Source organism: Passer montanus, unplaced genomic scaffold, assembly GCF_014805655.1.
Source record: "Passer montanus isolate IOZ18808 unplaced genomic scaffold, ASM1480565v1 scaffold269, whole genome shotgun sequence".
Lineage (NCBI taxonomy): Eukaryota > Metazoa > Chordata > Aves > Passeriformes > Passeridae > Passer > Passer montanus.
Genome location: NW_024367361.1, coordinates 45,773 through 65,830, shown reverse-complemented (window position 1 = coordinate 65,830; position 20,058 = coordinate 45,773). Strand labels below are relative to the sequence as shown.

At 45.6% G+C, this 20,058-nt stretch overlaps 3 protein-coding genes and 1 long non-coding RNA gene across 7 annotated transcripts in view; all 4 read left to right on the top strand.

The window, feature by feature from the left end:
• Positions 1 to 6,054, top strand: part of ITCH (itchy E3 ubiquitin protein ligase) — a 61,003-nt gene extending 54,949 nt beyond the window's left edge. For 2 of the 4 annotated variants that reach the window (XM_039712416.1, XM_039712420.1), the window contains 4 exons: positions 572 to 676; positions 902 to 998; positions 1,363 to 1,435; positions 2,667 to 6,054. In XM_039712416.1, the coding sequence (XP_039568350.1) occupies positions 572 to 676; positions 902 to 998; positions 1,363 to 1,435; positions 2,667 to 2,766 (375 nt within the window). In that variant the 3' untranslated portion in view covers positions 2,767 to 6,054. Of the gene's footprint in view, positions 1 to 571; positions 677 to 901; positions 999 to 1,362; positions 1,436 to 1,930; positions 2,004 to 2,666 lie in introns of all 4 variants that reach the window. The other 2 variants (XM_039712417.1, XM_039712419.1) reach the window with 2 other exon arrangements.
• Positions 6,055 to 8,727: 2,673 nt separating this feature from the next.
• Positions 8,728 to 14,694, top strand: DYNLRB1 (dynein light chain roadblock-type 1). The gene is made up of 4 exons (XM_039712421.1): positions 8,728 to 8,931; positions 11,381 to 11,456; positions 12,961 to 13,128; positions 14,191 to 14,694. Exons 1-4 carry the CDS (start codon positions 8,743 to 8,745, stop codon positions 14,232 to 14,234), a joined length of 477 nt encoding a protein of 158 aa, XP_039568355.1. The 5' UTR covers positions 8,728 to 8,742; the 3' UTR covers positions 14,235 to 14,694.
• Positions 14,695 to 15,989: 1,295 nt separating this feature from the next.
• On the top strand, positions 15,990 to 18,557 carry LOC120503698. Its single transcript, XR_005627814.1, has 3 exons — positions 15,990 to 16,704; positions 17,574 to 17,897; positions 18,185 to 18,557. It is a non-coding gene; the product is annotated as an uncharacterized LOC120503698 (long non-coding RNA).
• Positions 18,558 to 19,802: 1,245 nt separating this feature from the next.
• Positions 19,803 to 20,058, top strand: part of MAP1LC3A (microtubule associated protein 1 light chain 3 alpha) — a 17,882-nt gene continuing 17,626 nt past the window's right edge. The window contains exon 1 of the mRNA XM_039712422.1: positions 19,803 to 19,940. Within this exon, the coding sequence (XP_039568356.1) occupies positions 19,823 to 19,940 (118 nt within the window). The 5' untranslated portion in view covers positions 19,803 to 19,822. The remainder of the gene's footprint in view (positions 19,941 to 20,058) is intronic.

The following is a 20,058-nucleotide window of genomic DNA, read 5'->3' as shown; positions in this document are numbered from 1 at the left end:
TTTGAAGAGTAAAACCATCAAAACAAAACATCCCATCCCTAGTGAAGAATTGTGTGGCTGTGCGAAGATAAACTGGCTTGAATGTCTACATAGAATCCCAGAATGGTTTGGGTTGGGATCTTAAATAATCTTGTTCCAACCCCCTTCCATAGACAGAGACCCCTTCCACTAGCCCAGGCTGTTCCAAGCCCTGTCCATCCTGACCTTGGACACTTCCAGGGATCCAGGGGCAGCCACAGCTTCTCTGGGCACCCTGTGCCAGGGCCTGCCCACCCTCACAGTGGAGAATTTATTCCTAAAATTGCAAGTGATTACTCCATTTTTCACAACAGAGATGCTCTCTAATTTGCGGCCTCTCCAAATACGCTTCATGAACCAGTCTTTGAACCACTTCATAATCAGTCCTTGTTTATAGAAGTTCTGGATGAAGTTTAAAATTAAATCCAAGTGCACTATCATTGCAGGTGCTGCTAAGTGGGGGTCCCTTTGTTCTCTTTTGCTGTGTGCGAGGTCACAGAAGGAAAGTGGAAATTTGTACTCCTCTGCTTATTTCCCTTTTTCTGCCCCAAAGGTGCTTCTCTGTGGAATGCAAGAAATTGACCTGAATGACTGGCAGAGACACACCATCTACAGGCACTACACCAGGACCAGCAGGCAGATTGTGTGGTTCTGGCAGGTTTGCAGATTTTGCTTTATTCTCAGACCAGCAGAAGTTACAGAGCACAGCTCATTGAACAGTGGTCAGAACACTGAGCACACCTGCAGAGTGCAGATAGAAACTATTACTGCTAACCCAGCTGTTCCCAGCAGCCACATTACTGTTCATCTGTGGATAGTGATGACATAAAAATCTGAAGATTGAATCTATCCCTAAATGTTTATTTCAATTACTGTTTTTCAGTTTGTGAAAGAAATAGATAATGAGAAGAGGATGAGACTCTTGCAATTTGTGACTGGAACATGCAGATTGCCAGTGGGAGGATTTGCTGACCTGATGGGTATGTATTAATAACCCTTCTAATGCAGGAGATACTTCTAAAAAGAACCTAATTATATATTTATGGCATTTTTAATGAGTTCTATATTAAATGCTGTTTTGTAAGCCATGCATATACTTGAGCTATGATGGAAAAAGATGGAAGGAATGTTTACGCCTATTTATTGAGCTCTAAAATCACTTCAGATTGATGCATTTCTCCACATGCATACTTTGATCCAGGCAGAGCTGTAGAGTAAGACAAATGTCCCTTCTCTGTGCAAATAATGGTAATCCTGTCTTTATTTAAGCCTTGCATGATTCAGATGTGTTACAGTGATAGAAAGGTAGCTGGACTATGCCTTGTCTATTGGAATTTGTTACAGGGAGCAATGGACCCCAAAAATTCTGTATCGAAAAAGTTGGAAAGGAAAACTGGTTACCCAGAAGTCATACCTGGTGAGTATCATACCTGATAACAAATCAGAATATTGCTATTGCTCTGGTTTTGGTGACCACAGTCTGCTGTGGTATTTTAGTAAATGGGTAATATGCTGAAATGGTTGAGACTCTGTGAAAGCAAACACAAATTACACCAATGAACTATGTAGCTGAACAGAGATACTTCTAAAAAGAACCTAATTATATATTTATGGCATTTTTAATGAGTTCTATATTAAATGCTGTTTTGTAAGCCATGCATATACTTGAGCTATGATGGAAAAAGATGGAAGGAATGTTTACGCCTATTTATTGAGCTCTAAAATCACTTCAGATTGATGCATTTCTCCACATGCATACTTTGATCCAGGCAGAGCTGTAGAGTAAGACAAATGTCCCTTCTCTGTGCAAATAATGGTAATCCTGTCTTTATTTAAGCCTTGCATGATTCAGATGTGTTACAGTGATAGAAAGGTAGCTGGACTATGCCTTGTCTATTGGAATTTGTTACAGGGAGCAATGGACCCCAAAAATTCTGTATCGAAAAAGTTGGAAAGGAAAACTGGTTACCCAGAAGTCATACCTGGTGAGTATCATACCTGATAACAAATCAGAATATTGCTATTGCTCTGGTTTTGGTGACCACAGTCTGCTGTGGTATTTTAGTAAATGGGTAATATGCTGAAATGGTTGAGACTCTGTGAAAGCAAACACAAATTACACCAATGAATTTGTGTATGTATGTAGCTGAACTTCTGAAAAGCTCTTGTGGCATGGAATGGATTCCCCTGGGAATTCCATGGATTTGTGTAACATATTACTGAACAAATAAAGTCATTACCAGTAGTGTCTTACAAGGTTGGGACTATCTTTTGTTATCATTGTACTCCTTAGTAAAATAGCCCCATTCACACACTTCCAGACAAAAGGTCGCTTCTACTCTTTTCTTCAGGTAGGCAAAACCACACAAATTGAAAATTTTGTATCTGAATGATGACTCTAATTAACCACCTAGAGATTGGTTTTCCTCCAGCTGGGAAAAGTTAATGAAAGCTATCACTATATGAGCACTTGAATACTAACCTTTGCCCTCAGAAATACATACATTTATATCAGTAGTCAGCTTTTCTCACAGTATAAATCCCAGTATCCATCTCCACAGCAAAAATTCCAAACACCTGTATTCATAATGGATTTTTTTTGTTCCTATTGAATTCTTCATCAGTACTTAATTTTTTTTATTTTGCAGTTTCAATCGCTTAGACCTTCCACCATATAAAAATTATGAGCAGTTGAAGGAAAAGCTGTTATTTGCAATTGAAGAAACAGAAGGATTTGGGCAAGAGTAGCTGAAATTTGCACCTTGAAGAATGTGAACCCAACACAATGTATGTGCTTCACTTCTTCTGCTTGTTGCACACTTCATTGTAAAGTAGACATGACTTGGATTTATTTAACAGTACTAATGTGTAAATAAATGGATGTTATCCTGAGGTTACCCACCTTAACTCTGGATTTCTACTGAGCACTTTCAGAAATCAAATGCGCAATCCGATATGGCTACAAGCAACTAATGACTGAAGTAGAGGTTTAATACAGCTTTCTGCTCTGCTTTGTTTTACCATTTATTAATTAGAATGTGTCCTTAATGACTGAGAGATTTTTAACAATAGTTTTGTCTTTCCTTTTTAGTAGCATTTTTGCTACTGATGCACTGGGAAGTTCATTGGTAGCTGCAATGCTGCAGCAGCATCCTAAGCCTCCTAACAGCAGTGTCAGAGCCAGCCTGGATCCACCTCCATGCCATGAGCAGCTCCAACCCTTAAGCTCCTTTTTCTAACTCAAGTGTGGCCAGACTGTTTTTCCTTGCCTGGAGTCTGCTCACGTGCCAGCTGGACTGAAGTTGCTGTTAAGGGGATGTCAAACTGTGGCACAAATCCAGGGCATAGATTCGCTTTGGTTTATCCCAATCCTGTTCCTGTCAGCAAAAGAGACACCTGCCCAAAGTTGTTGGAGCGCTGCTCTGTGCCCTCTGAAGGGTTCTGAGCTTTTGCTGTGTAACACGTTTTAACTTTGAAATCAATATTAACACTGTGGTACTTCATTTGTTTTGCAAAAGACAAGCCCAGCTGGGATTGCACTGATTCCATTGAGGTTCCTGTTTGCAGGCTGTTTGTCAGCAGTGTTAATGGACATTACCCTCAGTGTTTTTCCTACATGTTGCAGTCAGTTTGCTCCGAAGAGTTCGTTTGGCTCTCGGGAAGAAGCACAAAACAACTGGATTCAAAAAATGATCCTACTCATCATTTCTGTGGATGAACTGATGTGTGAGACTGGCTGAGGCCAAGAGGATTAGAAAGTTCAGACACGGATTGCAGGTTTTTGGGAAACTGGAGCATCAGTAAATAGTTCTATAAAGTTTGAAACTAAAGTTTTTGGGGAGGTTTCTAAGCTAATTCACCCTAAGCTGCTTACAGCTAGTAACTTTTGTAGTGAGTTCCTGTTGAATTAACATCTGCTATTTCCTGTTAGAATCTGTTAATTCTTTTCTGGTTTACAATAACATTTTGCATTTTACTGCTCCTTTAGACTGAATGCACTTTTTGGGTCTGGTCAGCCCTTTCCCTTCCCCCGAAGGGAAGAAGTCAGACACTAGTGAAATGAGCTGTAGCCACAGTGAGAGACGTGACACTTGAAATAACATGTAGCACATACTAAAGCAAACCTGCAGCTCAGAGCACTGGGCCAGGAGTTGCCTTTAAGACTCTCTCAGATGACAGAGCTGAAACAGGACAGTGGGAAAGTATAAAACTGAACATTCAGTCTGGAAAAGAGTATTTCTTTCCTGCTGTTGTATCCATCTAAGCTGCAAGAGGGAAAAACTGATTCAGGTCTAAGAAGAACCAAGACACTACAGGTTTTAACTGACTTCACAAGTGTGTCAGGGCTCAGTGATAAATGCTTCAGGAAGGCAGGAGGGTGGGACTTGTCAGGCTTAATTGAAGGAAAGCCTGGGGAGAGGTGCTGATGATACAGAAATGCCCCTCATTTCAAGTTTCATTGATGATGAGAATTCACCTTCACGTGTGACTGGGAGAATTGCCAACTTCCACAATATTTGGATCTATGACTATACAGCTCATGAGAAAAAAAAAGCCTTATATATATTTTCTGTTTATATTAATTCTTACAGTGAAATGTAGTTATCTAACATATTTACAAGAGAGATTAAATTAAGCAAGATAATGCAAGGTTAAGCTATGAAAAATAGTCTATGTTCTGCATATTGCTTTACGATTCGTGTAGGGAACCTAGAACTATTGTTCATGTATAAATATCACCCAAAAGGCTGTCAGCCCTATATTTTTAAAATAAAGAGTAGTTATAATTGAAATAGCCTTAGCCCTAGTTCTATAGGGTTTGGCTGTTGAATATTTTTATGGTTGAAATGTTTAGTTCAGGAAAAACATACCTGCTTGTATATATTTTTGATGTCCAGGATTCCACTTATTCCATTGTTTCTTTAATTTAAATGGCATGTTTATATGTCTTTTCTGCTGTACCAGGATGGGAGAAAGGGGGCTGGATATTCCAAGCACCAGATATTATTTAAAAATATTGTGAATAAAGAATTCATTGAGGGGGAAAATAATCAGTGAAACATCAAATTGGGCCAAATAGAAAAAGTTGAAAGCAACTTCACAGCATTACATTGAAAATATTTCTGAAGGCACAAGTTCAGATTCCTTAGGCATTTGACTTGTGAATACTAACAAATCTGTTAAATTTTTACAGCATGTTGTGTATAAGTTCAAAGGAATTATACAAGCCACTGGTGCACTTTTCAGTTCTTTCTGGGGATCTGGTGAAGCAATACAGGGATGAGCCCAGAGCAGCTGCTATCCCAGATAACAGGTTTTTGTGGATTGGAATTACAAGTGAGATTTTCAGCAGAGATTAATTAATTTGTCTCCCACTGCTTCAACTGTTTTATCAACCTGAGCTGCATAAATTCATAGTATGTCACAAATGTACATTCATATGCAACTGTCAGTTGATCCTAATTACCAAGTATTAAAATAAATTTTATTTAGAATTTTCCTTCATGAGAATGACATGAGAAAATTAATTACTGAGAATTAACAAAGCCTTATTGTTACAAGTAGCTCAGGAACTGTTCATTTACTAATGACATGCACAGTAAATACATTCTTTATCTGATCTAGTATGGAAGTTTGGGGGTTTTTAAATCCAGTTGCTTGTGTTTAAAAAAAAAACCACCTTTTTATTATTTTGAAAGAAATAAAAATTGTTTGGGGGGTTAGGGGATTTTTTTTTTTGAGGTTTTAAAAAATTTTATTTTACTACATGCTGCACTGGATTTGTAATCTCAACTCTGTCATATTGGTATCTCCAGCCCCCTTTTTTGTGGTGTCTTTTAATTTTCTCCAAGAATCACTGTTTGTGTATATGTGCTCTAGTGAACTCATGTAGAAACTGGGATCAGCAGCACTGGATTGTAAAATACTGTACTGAAATTCATTGTTGATATTTCCTTGCATTGTAATTTCAAATACTCAGGTAACTGTAACTGTATCTCAGTAAGTCAAATACTTTTATAAAACTACTTAAAGAGCTGGTGGTCTGGTCCTTATTCCTTACGTGTGACAGAATATCCAGATGGAAATGAATTGTCTGTGTGCTCCTGGGGTGAGGGTCAGGCTGCCTGGACTTGTTCTTCCACCGGGATTCTTCAGGAACAGTTCTTTCCCAAGACCTCGTCCACCCTTGTTGATTGCATTGGATATTGAAGAGGAGATTTTGCACACAATTTGTGGATTTTTAGTGCTTGTGGATGCTGCCCTGAGGAGCCAGTGAGGGCTTGTGAGGCTGCTGAGGCCTGAGGGAGATGGGGTGAGGGAGGTTCTGCAGGAGCCACAGCTGTGACATCCCATTGCAGCACTGGTGCAGGGATACCAACAGTGAGGAATGCCCCTGCAAGTGGTTTGGATTGGCAAAATGCCACGAAGGAGCGGGGAAAAGCTCCAGTGAGACCAACCAGTCTTGTAGTGTCCCTGATCCTCCTTGAAGGGGGAGGTGGCATTGAAATTCTTCCTGTCATGAGAACCTCTCCTGATGGCCACAAGCATTCCCAAATAATGGAGATGGGCTTTGCAGTGACATTCCAGTTCCCTCAGTGCTCACAGGGATGTCCCGTCAGGTCTTAGGGTCATAGAATACTGGTGATCTCAAAGGTCTCTTCTAACCAAAATTTACCTATCTCAGGGACTTAATTCTGTCCAGTTTGGCCAAATGGTCCCTAAAGTGGTCATCCTTCCCTGAGAGTGATATTCCCTGCTGCAGACCTTCCCACTGGGTTCACTCTCTGCTGACTTTCCCAGGTGCTCCCACAGGATGAGTTAACTGAGTTTTGTCAGGGGCAGCAAATCCCAAGGATGATTTTCTGTGCCAGGCAATTACATACAATAACAACTGCCTTTTTCTGCAGCAGGGAGGTTGGTGTGGAGACACTTCCTCCAAGTTTTGAATGGAACCACTTAAAAGCATCCTAGTAAGTTGTGTAAACCCAAAATTTGACACTGCTTTGAGCAGCTTTATATGAGTACAGCTACAAGGGTATTTCACGTAAATCTGAAGTTTATTTTTAAAAGGTAAAAATTAGTCACAATGCAGTGTATTGATAAATGTACATCTCAGTTGCGCTGATTTTTTTTCTGTTTGCCTTAATGATGAGGGTGCTAATGTCAGCAGCAGCCCTGGGTGGGAGTGTTGGAGGCTTTGTTCATGGCAGCATGGGAATGATTGTTTAAAGAAACCCATGTTTGTTTGGGTGTCTGTGGCAGCTGTGCGCTGCTTATTATTGCCCAAATTATCCACCACAACCTTACTATTGCCCAAATCTTACCATTGCACAAACCAAAATTTAAATCAATCCACAGCAAAATGACTTCTTGTAGCCAAGCTGTAAAATGCTGCTGGACTGGTAAGAGAAATTAGAATTTAACTGAATTAGGTTGCAAAGTTGTAAAGAGCCCCTAGAAGAGGAAACTGCCATATCTCTTGGATCCTAAAGAAGGATTTTTTCCTGACCTCTGGCAGTGCCTGATCCAATTTCAATTCTCAGCCTGTCAGCCCAGCAGTGCACAAATGACAGGGCTCATTGGAGAAATCTCATTTTCTCCAAGGAAAATGCAGATGGACAGATTGGAGAGCCAGTGAGCTTACCTGCTGTGTCAAATCCTGGCTTTCAGAGGGGAACAAAAATCTAAAAACACTATGAGGACAAGTTTTACATTTCACCCAATACCAGCTCTCTGTGACTGCTGTGGGAGCTCAGCGTGAGCTCAGTGTGTGTTTGCTGATTCAAGGGTTGTGGTCCCAAAAGAAGGAGCATTCAAACTGGTAGGGAGTAGGTTTAGATTGGCTATTAGGAAGAAATTCTTCCCTGTAAGGGTCAGGAGGCTCTGGCACAAACTGCCCACCTATGGCTGCCCCTGGATCCCTGGAAGTGTCTATGGCCAGCTTGGATAGGGCTTGGAGCAACCTGGAATAGTAGAAGGTGTCCCTGCCCCTGGCAGGGGGTGGCATGAGATGGCCTTTAAAGGTCCTAAACCATTCTGGGACTCTGTTTCACTTTTAGCAGAGCCTGAGGTCAGAGGGAAAGTCCCAAGTGCTGGTCTTGTGTGTGTAGAACAGAGCTGGGGTTATAGGGATGCAGTTCTTGGATGTGTTTGTTTTGCCATCGGACCGTGGGTCACTCCCAGTCCTTCCCCCAAGGGAGCTGAGAGCTCTCCTTTCTCACTGGCAGGGGCAGCACACACCTGTACCCTGCGGACACGGCTCCCCGGGCTGTGGCAGGGGGGTCCCAGGGCTTTACGGTGCACCAGGGCTTGGAGGGGCTCTGCCCCTGTCCCGCGGGGCTCCGGCAGCACCTGAGGGGTTGTGGCTCTCTGGGGGGAAAGGAATCCCCACGCCCTTTATCCTGGAATCACAGAACGGTTCGGCTGAGAAGGGACCTTTGAAGGCCATCTCACTTCAGCCCTGCCACGGCAGGGACACCTCCCACTAGCCCAGGCCGCTCCAAGCCCCATCCAGCCCGGCCTGGGCACTGCCAGAGAAGCGTCCAAAGCTCCTCTGGGCACCCTGTGCCAGGGCCTCCCCACCCTCACAGGGAAGGATTTCTTCTTCATCTCGAATCTAAACCTCCTCTCTTTCAACGTGAACCAATCCCGATTTGTCAGGTCACTCCAGGCTCTTGTAAATAGACTCGTCCCACCTTTCCTGTAAGTCCCTGTACTGGAAGGATGGGCTCTCACGATGATGCCCTAAAGCGGGATGAGGGACCTACTGCGGCCCCGGGAGCCTGGGGGGTTTGTGCGGTGCCGAGGGGCTCCGAGGGCTCGGGGCGGTGTCTCCGCAGCGGCGCCGCCCCGCGCTCCAAGCGCTTCCGGGGCAGCGCGGGGCCGAGACGGGGCGGCGGCGGCTCGATCATGGTGGGTGAGGCGGGTCCGGGTGCGGGCGGGGTCCCTGCGCCGCCCTCGGGGGTCCCTGCGCGTCCCCGGCCCGCGGGGCTGCAGCGGCGGCGCTCCCGGGGCCGCTCCCGGGGCCGCTCCCGGCTCCCCTCAGGCACTGCGAGACGCCGCGGGGGCTGCGGGGGCTGGGCGCGCCCGGTTCGGTTCGTGTTGGGCTGTGTGTCCGGTTCTGTGTCAGGCCCCCGGGCGGGCCCAGCCGTGTCCCCCAGCACCGGCCGGGAGCGCTGCGGGTCCCGGCGCTGCCTCCGAGCGGCTTCCCTGGCTCTGCCCGGCCCCGAGTCACTGCGGGCAGAGGCCCAGCCTTCACCGACCCGCCCGGCCCCGTGCTGGGGCAGCGGAATCTGCATTTGCTACGGCTGCCAGGGCACATCCGTAAAGCTGGAGGCAGTCAGGAAAAAGAGACTGGTTTGGGATGTTTAATAACCGGGGCTGTATTTGTTCTGTTGTGATTCTGTTGGAGGCTTCTCCCTGCTCAGATGTGGTGCTGGCTATTGCATGTCGATGAAACTGGGGATCAAATGTATGTGAGATTTGTAAAGAAATAAATGCTGACCAAAGTTGCAGAGGGAAAATTGAAATTCTCTAATAAGATGTATTTTTTAGGCAAACCTAGGAGTTCAGTTATTCCAGACGAAAACAGGAAGATAAAGGCTGGTGTTGTACATACAGCAGAGGGTATTTAGCAGCAAAATGGTGTTGAGGGAGTGTTTGTTCTCCTTTTCTAGAGTGCATCTCTCCTCCTCCATGTGCTATCTCTTGTAGTTATTCAGCCCTTCATTAAAATGGGGACTGTGTGTTTAATGAATTAAACGTGTAATTTTGTTCTCAGTACTATTTTTGTTGGTCTGGTGAGCTGCACTGGCTCGTGGAGGTGCTGGACAAGCCCCAGCGTAGGAATTGGAGGAGCAGGACCTTCCCACAGCAGCAGCTGTGTCAGAGCAGATCACCCACCTGTGAGTTAGACCAGCTGAAGGTGTTAAGAGTAAATTAAGAACCAGTATCCTTCTTTATGGATGCTGCCTTGCACCTGAAAAGGTTTGTTAAGGTCCTGTGAAGGAAAGTATTTAACCAAGACTTAAACAGTGCTAGTAAGAAGTTGGGAAATCAGATCTTAATTTCCTAATAGATTTAACCTTTTGCCACTATATTTTCCCAGCGTTTGTACACCCTTTCATTTGTTCTTTGTTTAATTTCCCTTGTATTCCATTTGAGAACAGTCCAGCATTCAGAAATAACCAAGAGTTTTGTTGAAAATACTTGAATTTTGCTGTGCTGGATCACACAGAAAATCTTCTGCTTCATAAAGAGCAGCTTGGGGGCTGCCATCCCTTATGAGCCACAGGCTGTGTTACCAGCAGCACTCTGAGGAAAGTGCTGGTGGTGCTGGGGCTGAGCTGGTGCTGTGCTGTGCTGTGTTTGTTGTTGGACAAGGTCTCTCCCCAGGGAGCAGGGCGTGTCACATCTTTGTGCCCGCTTGCTGTGGAAGTGGAGAGGGTTGCTCAGGGTGCCCAGGGAACACAGCCTTGGACAAATGCCCCTTGAAGATCTCACCTGTTCTGGTTCAGGTGATTCTCGTCTCCCCTCCTAAACCATTTCTGGGGGACTCTGCCTTGCAGGATCTGAAAGATGCTACTTGGTTTTGATTCCTTTAATGGGAATAAAAAATGCCAAGTACTCATCCAGCTGTGGAAATCAGCTCAGGTGCAAGGGTTTCTCACCTTAGTGCAGATGCCATAGTTATATTTAGATGGGTGTCTTGTAGCAGGAAAGTTGTGCAGAAGATACTGTAACCTCCTTTAATGGTTTTTATAGAGCAGACAAAGGACTATTGCCTTGGCCTGTGTTTACATTTGTCCCTTTTTAAGCTGTAAATTATTGGCAGTGGTTACAGCCTTGCAGCCATCCTAGCACAAATCAGAATTACAAACAGGGAATGTTCATTCATAGTTTTTCCCCCTCACTTCTCTTGTTTGTAATTGCTTTTGGCATTCATTTGCTAAAAGGGAAGGTCATCTTGCACCCACCTTGTATCTTTTTCCTACTTTTTTCATAAATTCCATGTCCATTTTCAAAGATGATTTTTGTTTGACACCTAAATTGTAGCAGTCTGACTGCAGCTTGCAGCTGCAAGCCTTTAGCAGGAGGCTTGGGGAGGAGGAGGGAGGGGAGTTCCAGGATGATAATCACAAATGAGTGAAGAAAACAGGCAGATGGAAAATAACTGGAAAGGTCATGCAGAAAAGGTGGCACCAAAGTACAGACACTGGGCTGTATAAACCAGTACAGGCAGTGGCTTTTTAATCATTCCTGTGCAGCTTCGTGTTCAGCCCTGCTATCCCAAAGCTTTGGTGGGAGGCAAGGAGCAGCTGTAACCCTGTAACCCTGTATTGCTTTGTGCTTTGTCTTGCAGGCTGAGGTGGAGGAAACACTGAAGCGAATCCAGAGCCAGAAGGGAGTGCAGGGAATCATCGTGGTTAATTCGGAAGGTGCTGTGTCAGCCTCAATTTTCTGACCCATCACTTACTCCAGCCACCCACTTTGAGGGCTGCTGCTTGTACCACTTGCACTTAGCTTACACTTTGGCTTTGGGAGAGGTTTTCCTGCAGCCCAAGGAGACAGACAGTAGTCAGGCTAGAAAAGAAATTGGTTTCCAATTTTTGGGAGCTCACATTATTATTATTTTAGGAAATAAATTAAAATAATTTGCAACAGCGTTGAAATACTTGAGTTATGGCAGTGTTTGAAACTGGGTGTGTGAAAACTTTCTTCAGTAGCACTGAGGCTCTCACAAGATGGAAATTTTGCTGTTGGGCCTGTCCAGAGCACTGCTGGCCTGGCAGACTCCAGTTCTGTAGCACTGTCTAGTGCTTGTGGTCTCATGGAACTCATCAGCAAGTCGTGTCTTTGTGGAGTCTGGAGTTCAACAGGCCAACTTCTTCAGCACACTCTCAATACACTGTGAGCAGCCCAAAAATTGAATATTTCCTAGAAGTAATCCTTAGAAAAGATGACAGCAGCTACATGTGAATATACAGAGGATCAGATCATGCAGCTTGGCTCCTGCTCACTGCTTTTCTATGATGGTTGAGTGGTTTGTGCTCTCTGTGCTGCAGCTGCAGTTACTGGAACAGACACCTGGCTCTGCCCTGCAGAATTTGGTACCTGGGTGCTGTGTTCTGACCCAGGAGCTGGGGTTTGACTGGCTCTGGCTTTTGGTGGGAAGACCCATCTAATGGGTGGCTAGAGTGTAAGGGAGCTCTGTAAAGCTCTGGCTGAACAGTGTGTCTGCCCTCCAGGCTGGTTATCACTGAACCAGGGACCTCCCAGGACTGCACCTCCTCTTAGGGCTGAACGTTGGAGCTTCAGCCTTGGAGCTGTGTGATGCAGCAGCTGATGTCCTCCATAATCACTGATCCCAGCCTGGTGTAGCTCAATATCATTTAACTGCTGTTGGGGATCCTTTCTGTAGTAAAAAAAGTTTCCCCAGTCAGGAGAAAAAATTGCCAACATTGGTATTTCTTCTCTTCTTTAAAGATGATTATTTTTGTTTAATTTATTTCTATTTCTAACTCTCAAAAAGTAAAGCACTGGTGCTACTAGAGGTAAACAGTTCTCACGTACACCTGTGGTCCCACATCTCAGCTTTTTCATATCTTGTTTTTCATCATGTTTTCCTCTTGCCTTCTAGTTACTATGGAAGAAAGTAACTAAACTAAATAATAACTAAATTAATAAACTAAAGTTTTTTTGGATCAGGAGCATTAGAGGGTCACAGAGCTGGCAGCAATTTCCATGTATGAAAGGGGAGGGTTTCACTTTCCTACTTTATCATAAACAGGGTCAAAAAAAAGAGTGGATGTAGCTTAGTTTCTGGAACACTCCTGACCCCTGGTGCAGTGGCCGTGCCTTGCCTTGGTTGGACCTGGCGATGCCCAGTGCAGGGTGGGTTCTGGAGGTTTGGCACTGAGCCTTGCTGTCCCTCTCCTGCAGGTATTCCCATCAAGAGCACCATAGACAACTCCACCACCATTCAGTACGCCGGCCTCATGCACAGCTTCATCATGAAGGCCAGGAGCACCGTGCGGGACATCGATCCCCAGAACGACCTCACGTTCCTGCGGATCCGCTCCAAGAAAAACGAAATCATGGTGGCTCCAGGTAGGAGAGAGCAGGGCGAAAGCAGGACTCTGGGAATCCAGTAGGATGGTTTTGACTTGAGACTGACACTGTCAGCCTGGAAGGAGTCTGCCTGCTGCTTGTGTTCACATTGGATTCTTCCTTCTCTCCAAGAAGCTGTTCTACTTTCTGGAGAGTTGAAAGCTTTTATCATTGACCTAAGTTTCCTTTGTCGTGTTTGAATGTGGCAAATCCCTTCCCTCATTTTGTGTAGATCAAAGTACCAAGTATTAGATAATGCTTGAGAGGGTGCTGCACCCTCACATGCTTCGTTTTTCAGTATAAAACCCTAGGATTTGGAAAGAAATACATTCTGGGAGCAATTTGCACTCAGAAGTGTGGACTGAGTGATAAAACAAGACAGTCCTGACTTTCCAGTTCTGGTAAATGTATTAGAGCACACTAATGTAGCTGTAATCATGAATCATGGTATACAGCAGCAGCAACTTTCTTTTCAGAAAACATTCTCAGTATTTTGTTAAATTCCAAACTGGCAAGATGAGTGCAGGTCTCTCATGTGGCAGGAATTCAGCCTTGTCCCTGCGTGCTCCCTGCTGGGATGGGCTGGTGGAGAGGCCAAGCAGAGGATGGCAGTTCCCCATGGCAGGCATGGTTAGGGCAGATCTTAACACAGGCTCTGGTTCATGCTGAGGCAGCCTCAGATTTCCACAGGAAGGATGGAAAGAGGAATAAGCATTGCTCCAGAAAAAACAGCTGCAGCCCCCCGTGTGCCTGTGAGAGAAGGGCAGGGACCACCTTGCACCACTGTGGCACATGCCACTTACTGTAGTTTCCTGGCACAAACTGGGTTAAATTCAGCTACCTTGGGAATGTGCAGTTTCTAAAGCGGAAAGTTTTTCTCAGTAAAACCCATAAAATAAATGACCTGACACTTGGGAGCATGTTTTGCTCATTGAGAATGAATGGCAGGCTCTGGAGTTCCCACAGCACACCAGAGAGATGTGAAAAATGTTGAAACTTACTATTTCTGTGAACAAATACCAGCAGTGAAAGAATAATTTTCTTTTTTTTTTTCCTCTCCAGATAAAGACTATTTCCTGATTGTGATCCAGAATCCAACTGAATGATTACACTGACTCAGTCTGGTTTTTTCCCTTTGCCTGTTTTATTTTCCCTGTTTTATTTTTTATTTAATGGTAAAGGATAGAGCATTAGTGTTAACTGTGCTGTGACTCTTCAGTAAGGTTTGGGAAAATTAAAGCAGGTGGTTTTGTTGTCTACAAACAGAAAAAATGTCGCTTTTTGTATCACAAGTCGTTTTGAGTGGGAGCTGGTGAGTTGGAATTGGGCAGTATAAAATGCAACAGTTTCTTTTAATGGCTAAGATAATATAATAAAATTCTAATAATAACGCAAAAATACTATTCCTTGTATGCTTCTGTGCTTCTTTCACCACTGAGCTCTGCCTTTACACACTTAGTTTTGAATGGCTGTAAATATGACTGCCTGACCTCTAGTTCTGTCTTACTCTGTTGGTTTTACTTCAAAAAAGTCTGACCAGAAGAAATTAAAAAGTGTCACCAGTAACTGGTTTTGTCTTATGTGTTTTTCTTCTGAGGATTTTAAGTTTTCTCGTGATTGATTTTCTTCAAAAAACAGAACCTTCCTAGGACTGTTTTTGTTGGTCTGTTGCTTTCTCTCAACAAGGATTTGGCCCAAGGGCATGTGGAATGCACTCACAATTGGCTCTTGTGTTGTAGTGTTTTCCTGCCACTTTCTCTCTGCTCCAGACAGAATTTTCATGGCCAAGGAAGGCCATTGAGCCCACCCATGGGAGGTCTCACACTGTCACAGCTCAGCAGCCAGTTTGATCTGCTGTTTTCCTTTAGTACTTTTTAATTGATGCCAATAAAGACAAAAAAACCCCAAAAACCTACATGATTACTCCAAAATGCTCAAGGGGTTATTTTGGTGGACTTTTTCTTCAGGAAAAAAAGAACAAGGGGAAAAAAAAAAAAAAAAAAAGCAGGGCTGGGGAGTGCTGCTGTGGAGATTTTTGTAAAAATGTTGGCGTTGACTTGGGCACTTGTGGCTTTGAGGATGTGTGAGGACTCAGGCAGGGTAACCTGCATGTTCAGGGTTTTCTCTGTGCATTTTCAGACCCATTCATGCATTTTGGGACTGTGTCTAATCTTCTAGGTGGTGGCCATGACCCTGAAGGTCAGAAATGCCTGTTGGGGTCTGTAGCCCTGGATCATCAGTGTCCCAGCTGCCCCTGTGACTCAGTGTTGGTTGTTGCTGTTCATGAGCTGCTTCTCCCTTTACGCTAGGCCTGGTTTAAGCCATTCCATCAAAACAGGGAATAGGACCTAGAATCCTGCCTGGCCTTGGGAGCAGCTCCTGATACACAGCAGTTTACATAAAGCTTGTGATCTGCAATAGCTGAATGCTGCCTCCCAAAAAAATTACCTCCAGCAAGCTGGAGTCTGGGCAATAACTGAACAGTGAGGCAAGGAAGAAAAAAAAGTGACTTCAGGGATCTCTCTCTATTGTTTGTAACCCAGAGAAATATTTCCTTGGAGATGGTGACCTGCTTATGGATTTTGGCTTTCCCAAGTAGGTGGCAGTGCTACTTCTCTGAACATTTGGAAAATCTGCTGTGTCCTGCATTCTTTTGGACACTTCCTTAAGGACAGCTGTCCTACCAGTAGCTTTGTGTCACAGTACCTTGGGACAGAGAGTGCTGAGTGTTAGTTTTACTCAAAACAAGCTGTAATAAATAACCTATTGCAAAACAAAAGATCATGGCCATTTTCTGTTGTTTTGAGATCATAAACTTGCAGTGAAATGACAGCTCCTGCTGTGTGCTGGTTGGTTGGGGGTTGGTTTGGGGTGTTTTTTCTCAAGGATTGAGAGCAGCCTGGCATTAAATATACTTGGGAATTTGAACGAAACCCAGTTCTTAAGCTGGGTTTGGAGTCAAGAAGTTTGTCAGATCTATCTTGGCAAGGCCTTACTTAGGCCATGTACTGCCACCTTTAAACCAGCACCCAATATTAATTCAGATTTATTTTTAAAACTGGCAAGAGGTGAAGGAAGCTGAAGAACAATTTCCATTTAGTTACTATGGAACAAAGTAACTAAACTAAATAGTAACTAAACTAATAAACTAAACTAAAGTTTTTTTGGATCAGGAGCATTAGAGGGTCACAGAGCTGGCAGCAATTTCCATGTATGAAAGGGGAGGGTTTCACTTTCCTACTTTATCATAAACAGGGTCAAAAAAAAGAGTGGATGGAGCTCAGTTTCTGGTCCTGTGCTTCGGGAGTCTGAGCCTGGTTATTTGTATGGTGAAGCTACTGCCAAACTGAGGAAGAGTAGAACAATTAGCATTATGGTTCCAGTCCTTTTTTGTAGCCAGGATCACAGGAGGCCTGAGCAGCCTGTGCCACCTGCACCTTGGAGCTGCTCTGTGCTGGAGCTGGAGACTGGCCTGGTTTGCTGTCTTGGAAAAGTCAGTTTTGTTTTTGGTGGATCCCTGTCAAAGGCTGAGGAAACGTCTGCTACTGGGAAAACAAACCCTGATGGATTAACAAGGTAATGAAAGGGAGTTTGGGGCATGGCTCTGGGCTGGGAAGGGCAGCACTTGAGACCCAAGGATGTGCTGCCTCTGCTGAGACAAGGCTCTGACACAGGAGTGGAGGTAACACTGTACAAGCTGAGCTCGTAGTCACCTCCTGTGGATTTGTGTTGGCTCCAGAGCCCTCCCAGGTAACTCCTCCCCTGCCTAAGGTGGCTGATGACAGCGTCCTTCACATACCGGACGCGGAGAAGCTGTGGCTGCCCCATCCCTGGAAGTGTCCAAGGCCAGGTTGGACAGGACTTGGAGCAACCTGGGATGGTGGAAAGTGTGGACAGGGGTGGGACTGGATGAGATTTACAGTCTTCACAGAATGACTAGGTTGGAAGAGACCTTCAAGATCATCAAGTCCAACTCATGCCCTAACACCTCAACTAAACCCTGGCACCCAGTGCCACATCCAGGCTTTGTTAAACACATCCAGGGATGGTGACTCCACCACCTCCCAGGGAAGCCATTCCAGAACTTCATGACTCTTTCTGTAAAAAACTTTTTCCTAATATCCAATCTGAATTTCCCTTGGTGCAGCTTGAGGCTGTGTGCTCTGGGTGTGTCAGTGCTGCTGCAGACAGAGCCCAGCCCCAGCTGAGCACAGGCACCTTTCAGGAGCTGTGCAGAGTGATGAGGGCACCCCTGAGTCTCCTTTTCTCCAGGCTGAGCACCCCCAGCTCCCTCAGGGGTTCCTCACAGGGTTTGTGTTCCCAGCCCCTCTCCAGCCTCGTTGCCTCCTCTGGATGCACTCAAGTGTCTCAACATCCTTCCCAAACTGATTTAACGTCCCTTCCAAGCCAAACCAGTCTGTGATTTATGTTTGATCTTGTTTTAGCTACTTCTCTAGGGGACAAAGGCAAAGATCTCACACCAAGAGAGGCTGGGCTGAAGTGAGCAGAGCAGCTCCTGGGACCCAGCTGCAGGAGAAGCAGAAGCAGCTGGGACTGCAGGGGCAGGAGCTCGGACACTGCCCTGGTCAGCAGGAGCCTGAGCATCAACGCAGTTCTGTTGGCAGAAATACGCTTCTTTACCAGGATTACAGAATTCCTTCCAGGAGATTTCCCTCACTGCCGTGGTTTCACAAGATCCAGGAGTGCTCATTGTCAGTGGTGCTGCACTGTGGAAAGCTGACATGTGGGAAGCTCCTTGCTGATTCCAGGTCATGTTAGGACACCTCGCTGGTGCCTTAAACCTTTGACTGATCAGGGGAGAGGGGGGTTGGATCTGAAATGCACCTCCTTAAATGAGGAGTTACTTTTGCCAGTGACATCAGTAAGACCAGGCAAGAGAGGCATTTATGTCTGCAGAATGGTTCGGGAAGCTGAGGGCTGAAGAAAGAATAAATTAAATCAAACTTATTTGATCCACATCCCATTTCTGGAAGTACACTAACATGCTGAGAAGCTCCAGAGCTCCTATGAAATGGAGTTTTTTCTCCCTTTCCAGGTGTCTGAATAATATTCTGTGGAATTATGGCCCCAGTCCTGCAAGGAGGTCTGCATGGATAAAACCAGGGGCCACATCACTAAATTGGAAGGATTTTCACATTCCTCTCATTGAAAAGAGGTTCACACTTTATAGCAATAGTAACAAGTCCCATTGCTGAGGATGAAGTCTGTAAGGGTCATCACTTGCCATGTCTGATTCAACAATACTGCTTTCCCTTCAGTATTTTCTGATAAACAGGACCTATATCAGAGATTAATATTTCTACTTGTGTCTTAATTATGAAAGTGAATCTGAAGAGTTTATACTTCCTTACCAGTATGTGCTTGTTTAACTACTGCTTGGTCAAGAAAAATATATATTTTATATATTATATTGGCCATGAAAGTGTTTTCTTTCTTGGGTAAACTCAATAACGAAACAAGAATTCCTTCAATTCTCATTAAATATATATTTGTTTAAATTGGTGACACAATAATCAGAGCAGTTCTTTCAAAACCACATCTCTAATGTATTTTTTTTACCAAGGTTGTACTTAATCCTTTAACATTTTGTGTTCATTCCTGTTTTGTGCCAGTTCACTGTAACAATGAGACACTGCTCTGCACGATACAGCTCCTGTTGTGGCGTGCAGTGAGGAGGGAGATTAGACCTGGTGAAACACTGACGCTCTGTTTGCAGTTGTTTTTGATTCATTTACCAGCTCCAGAAATAGCTGCCCTATTTGCAGTCATGCTGCAGGCTTTAATATATTCACATAGCTGTGAATGCAGCAGGGAAAACAACGGGCTCATTAGTGGGGAGATGACCGGGGTAGATGTGGGATGGCAAATGTCAGAGCATCTGTGAGAGAGTAGTTCATGTCCAGGTTTGTTGGCTGGAATCTGTGTCTGAGCTGTTGTGGCTTCATCCCCACACAATCCTTCCTTCTCCTCCGCCCTGCTCACAACAGCCACGTTTGCTGCCCAGAGCTGGCGGTGACCCTTGGAAGATGTTTGAGTCAAGATGTGCAGAGGCTGCCACGGCAGGCCAGAGTCACGGACACCTCTGTGCTTTGAGCACCTCCTGGAATCCCAGCCCGGGTGTACTTCTGCTGCCTTAAGCACGGCCCTCAGGTACTCTGCTCCATCAGAACTGGAAAAAACGCTCGTGTTCGGGGTCACCTCTGGATAAACCTTATGTCCCATTGGAAATGGGGATGCTCTGCCACGGTGTTCCTGTGGCACAGCCGGGCTCGTGGCACCAGCTGTTGGGGCTTATAAAAAAGAGAGGGGCAGATAGCAACAGGACAAGAGGGAATTAGACTAAAAGAGGTGAGATTTCGATTGAATGTTGGGAAGGAATTCTTCCCTGTGAGGGTGGTGAGGCTTGGCACAGGGTGCCAAGCAAAGCTGCGGCTGTCCCATCCTTTAAGTGTCCAAGGCTGGGCGGGACACGGCTGGGAGCACTCTGGGACAGGGGAAGGTGTCCCTGCCATGGCAGGGGGTGGCACGGGCTGGCGCAGTGCCCCTTCCAGCCCCAGCGCGGCTGTGTCCCGGAGCGGCCCTCGGGCCATGGCGGCCCCTCACGGCCGAGCCCCGGGGTCGCGGCGGTGGGCGGGGCCCTGCCGGCAGAGCCCCGCCCCCATGGGCGGGGCCGATGACGTCAGCGCCGCTCCGCCGCAGCCCCAGCGCAGACGGAGCCGCCCGGTCCCGGTGCCGCCCCGGTCCCGCCGCGATGCCCTCGGACCGGCCCTTCAAGCAGCGCCGCACCTTCGGTGAGCCGCGACCGGCCGGGAGCGCCCGCGCGGGAGGGACGGCGGGCGGGAGGGAGGGACGTGCGGATCTGCCCCGCGCCGCCCCCGCCGTGCTGCCCTGCAGGGCGTCCCCGCCCGG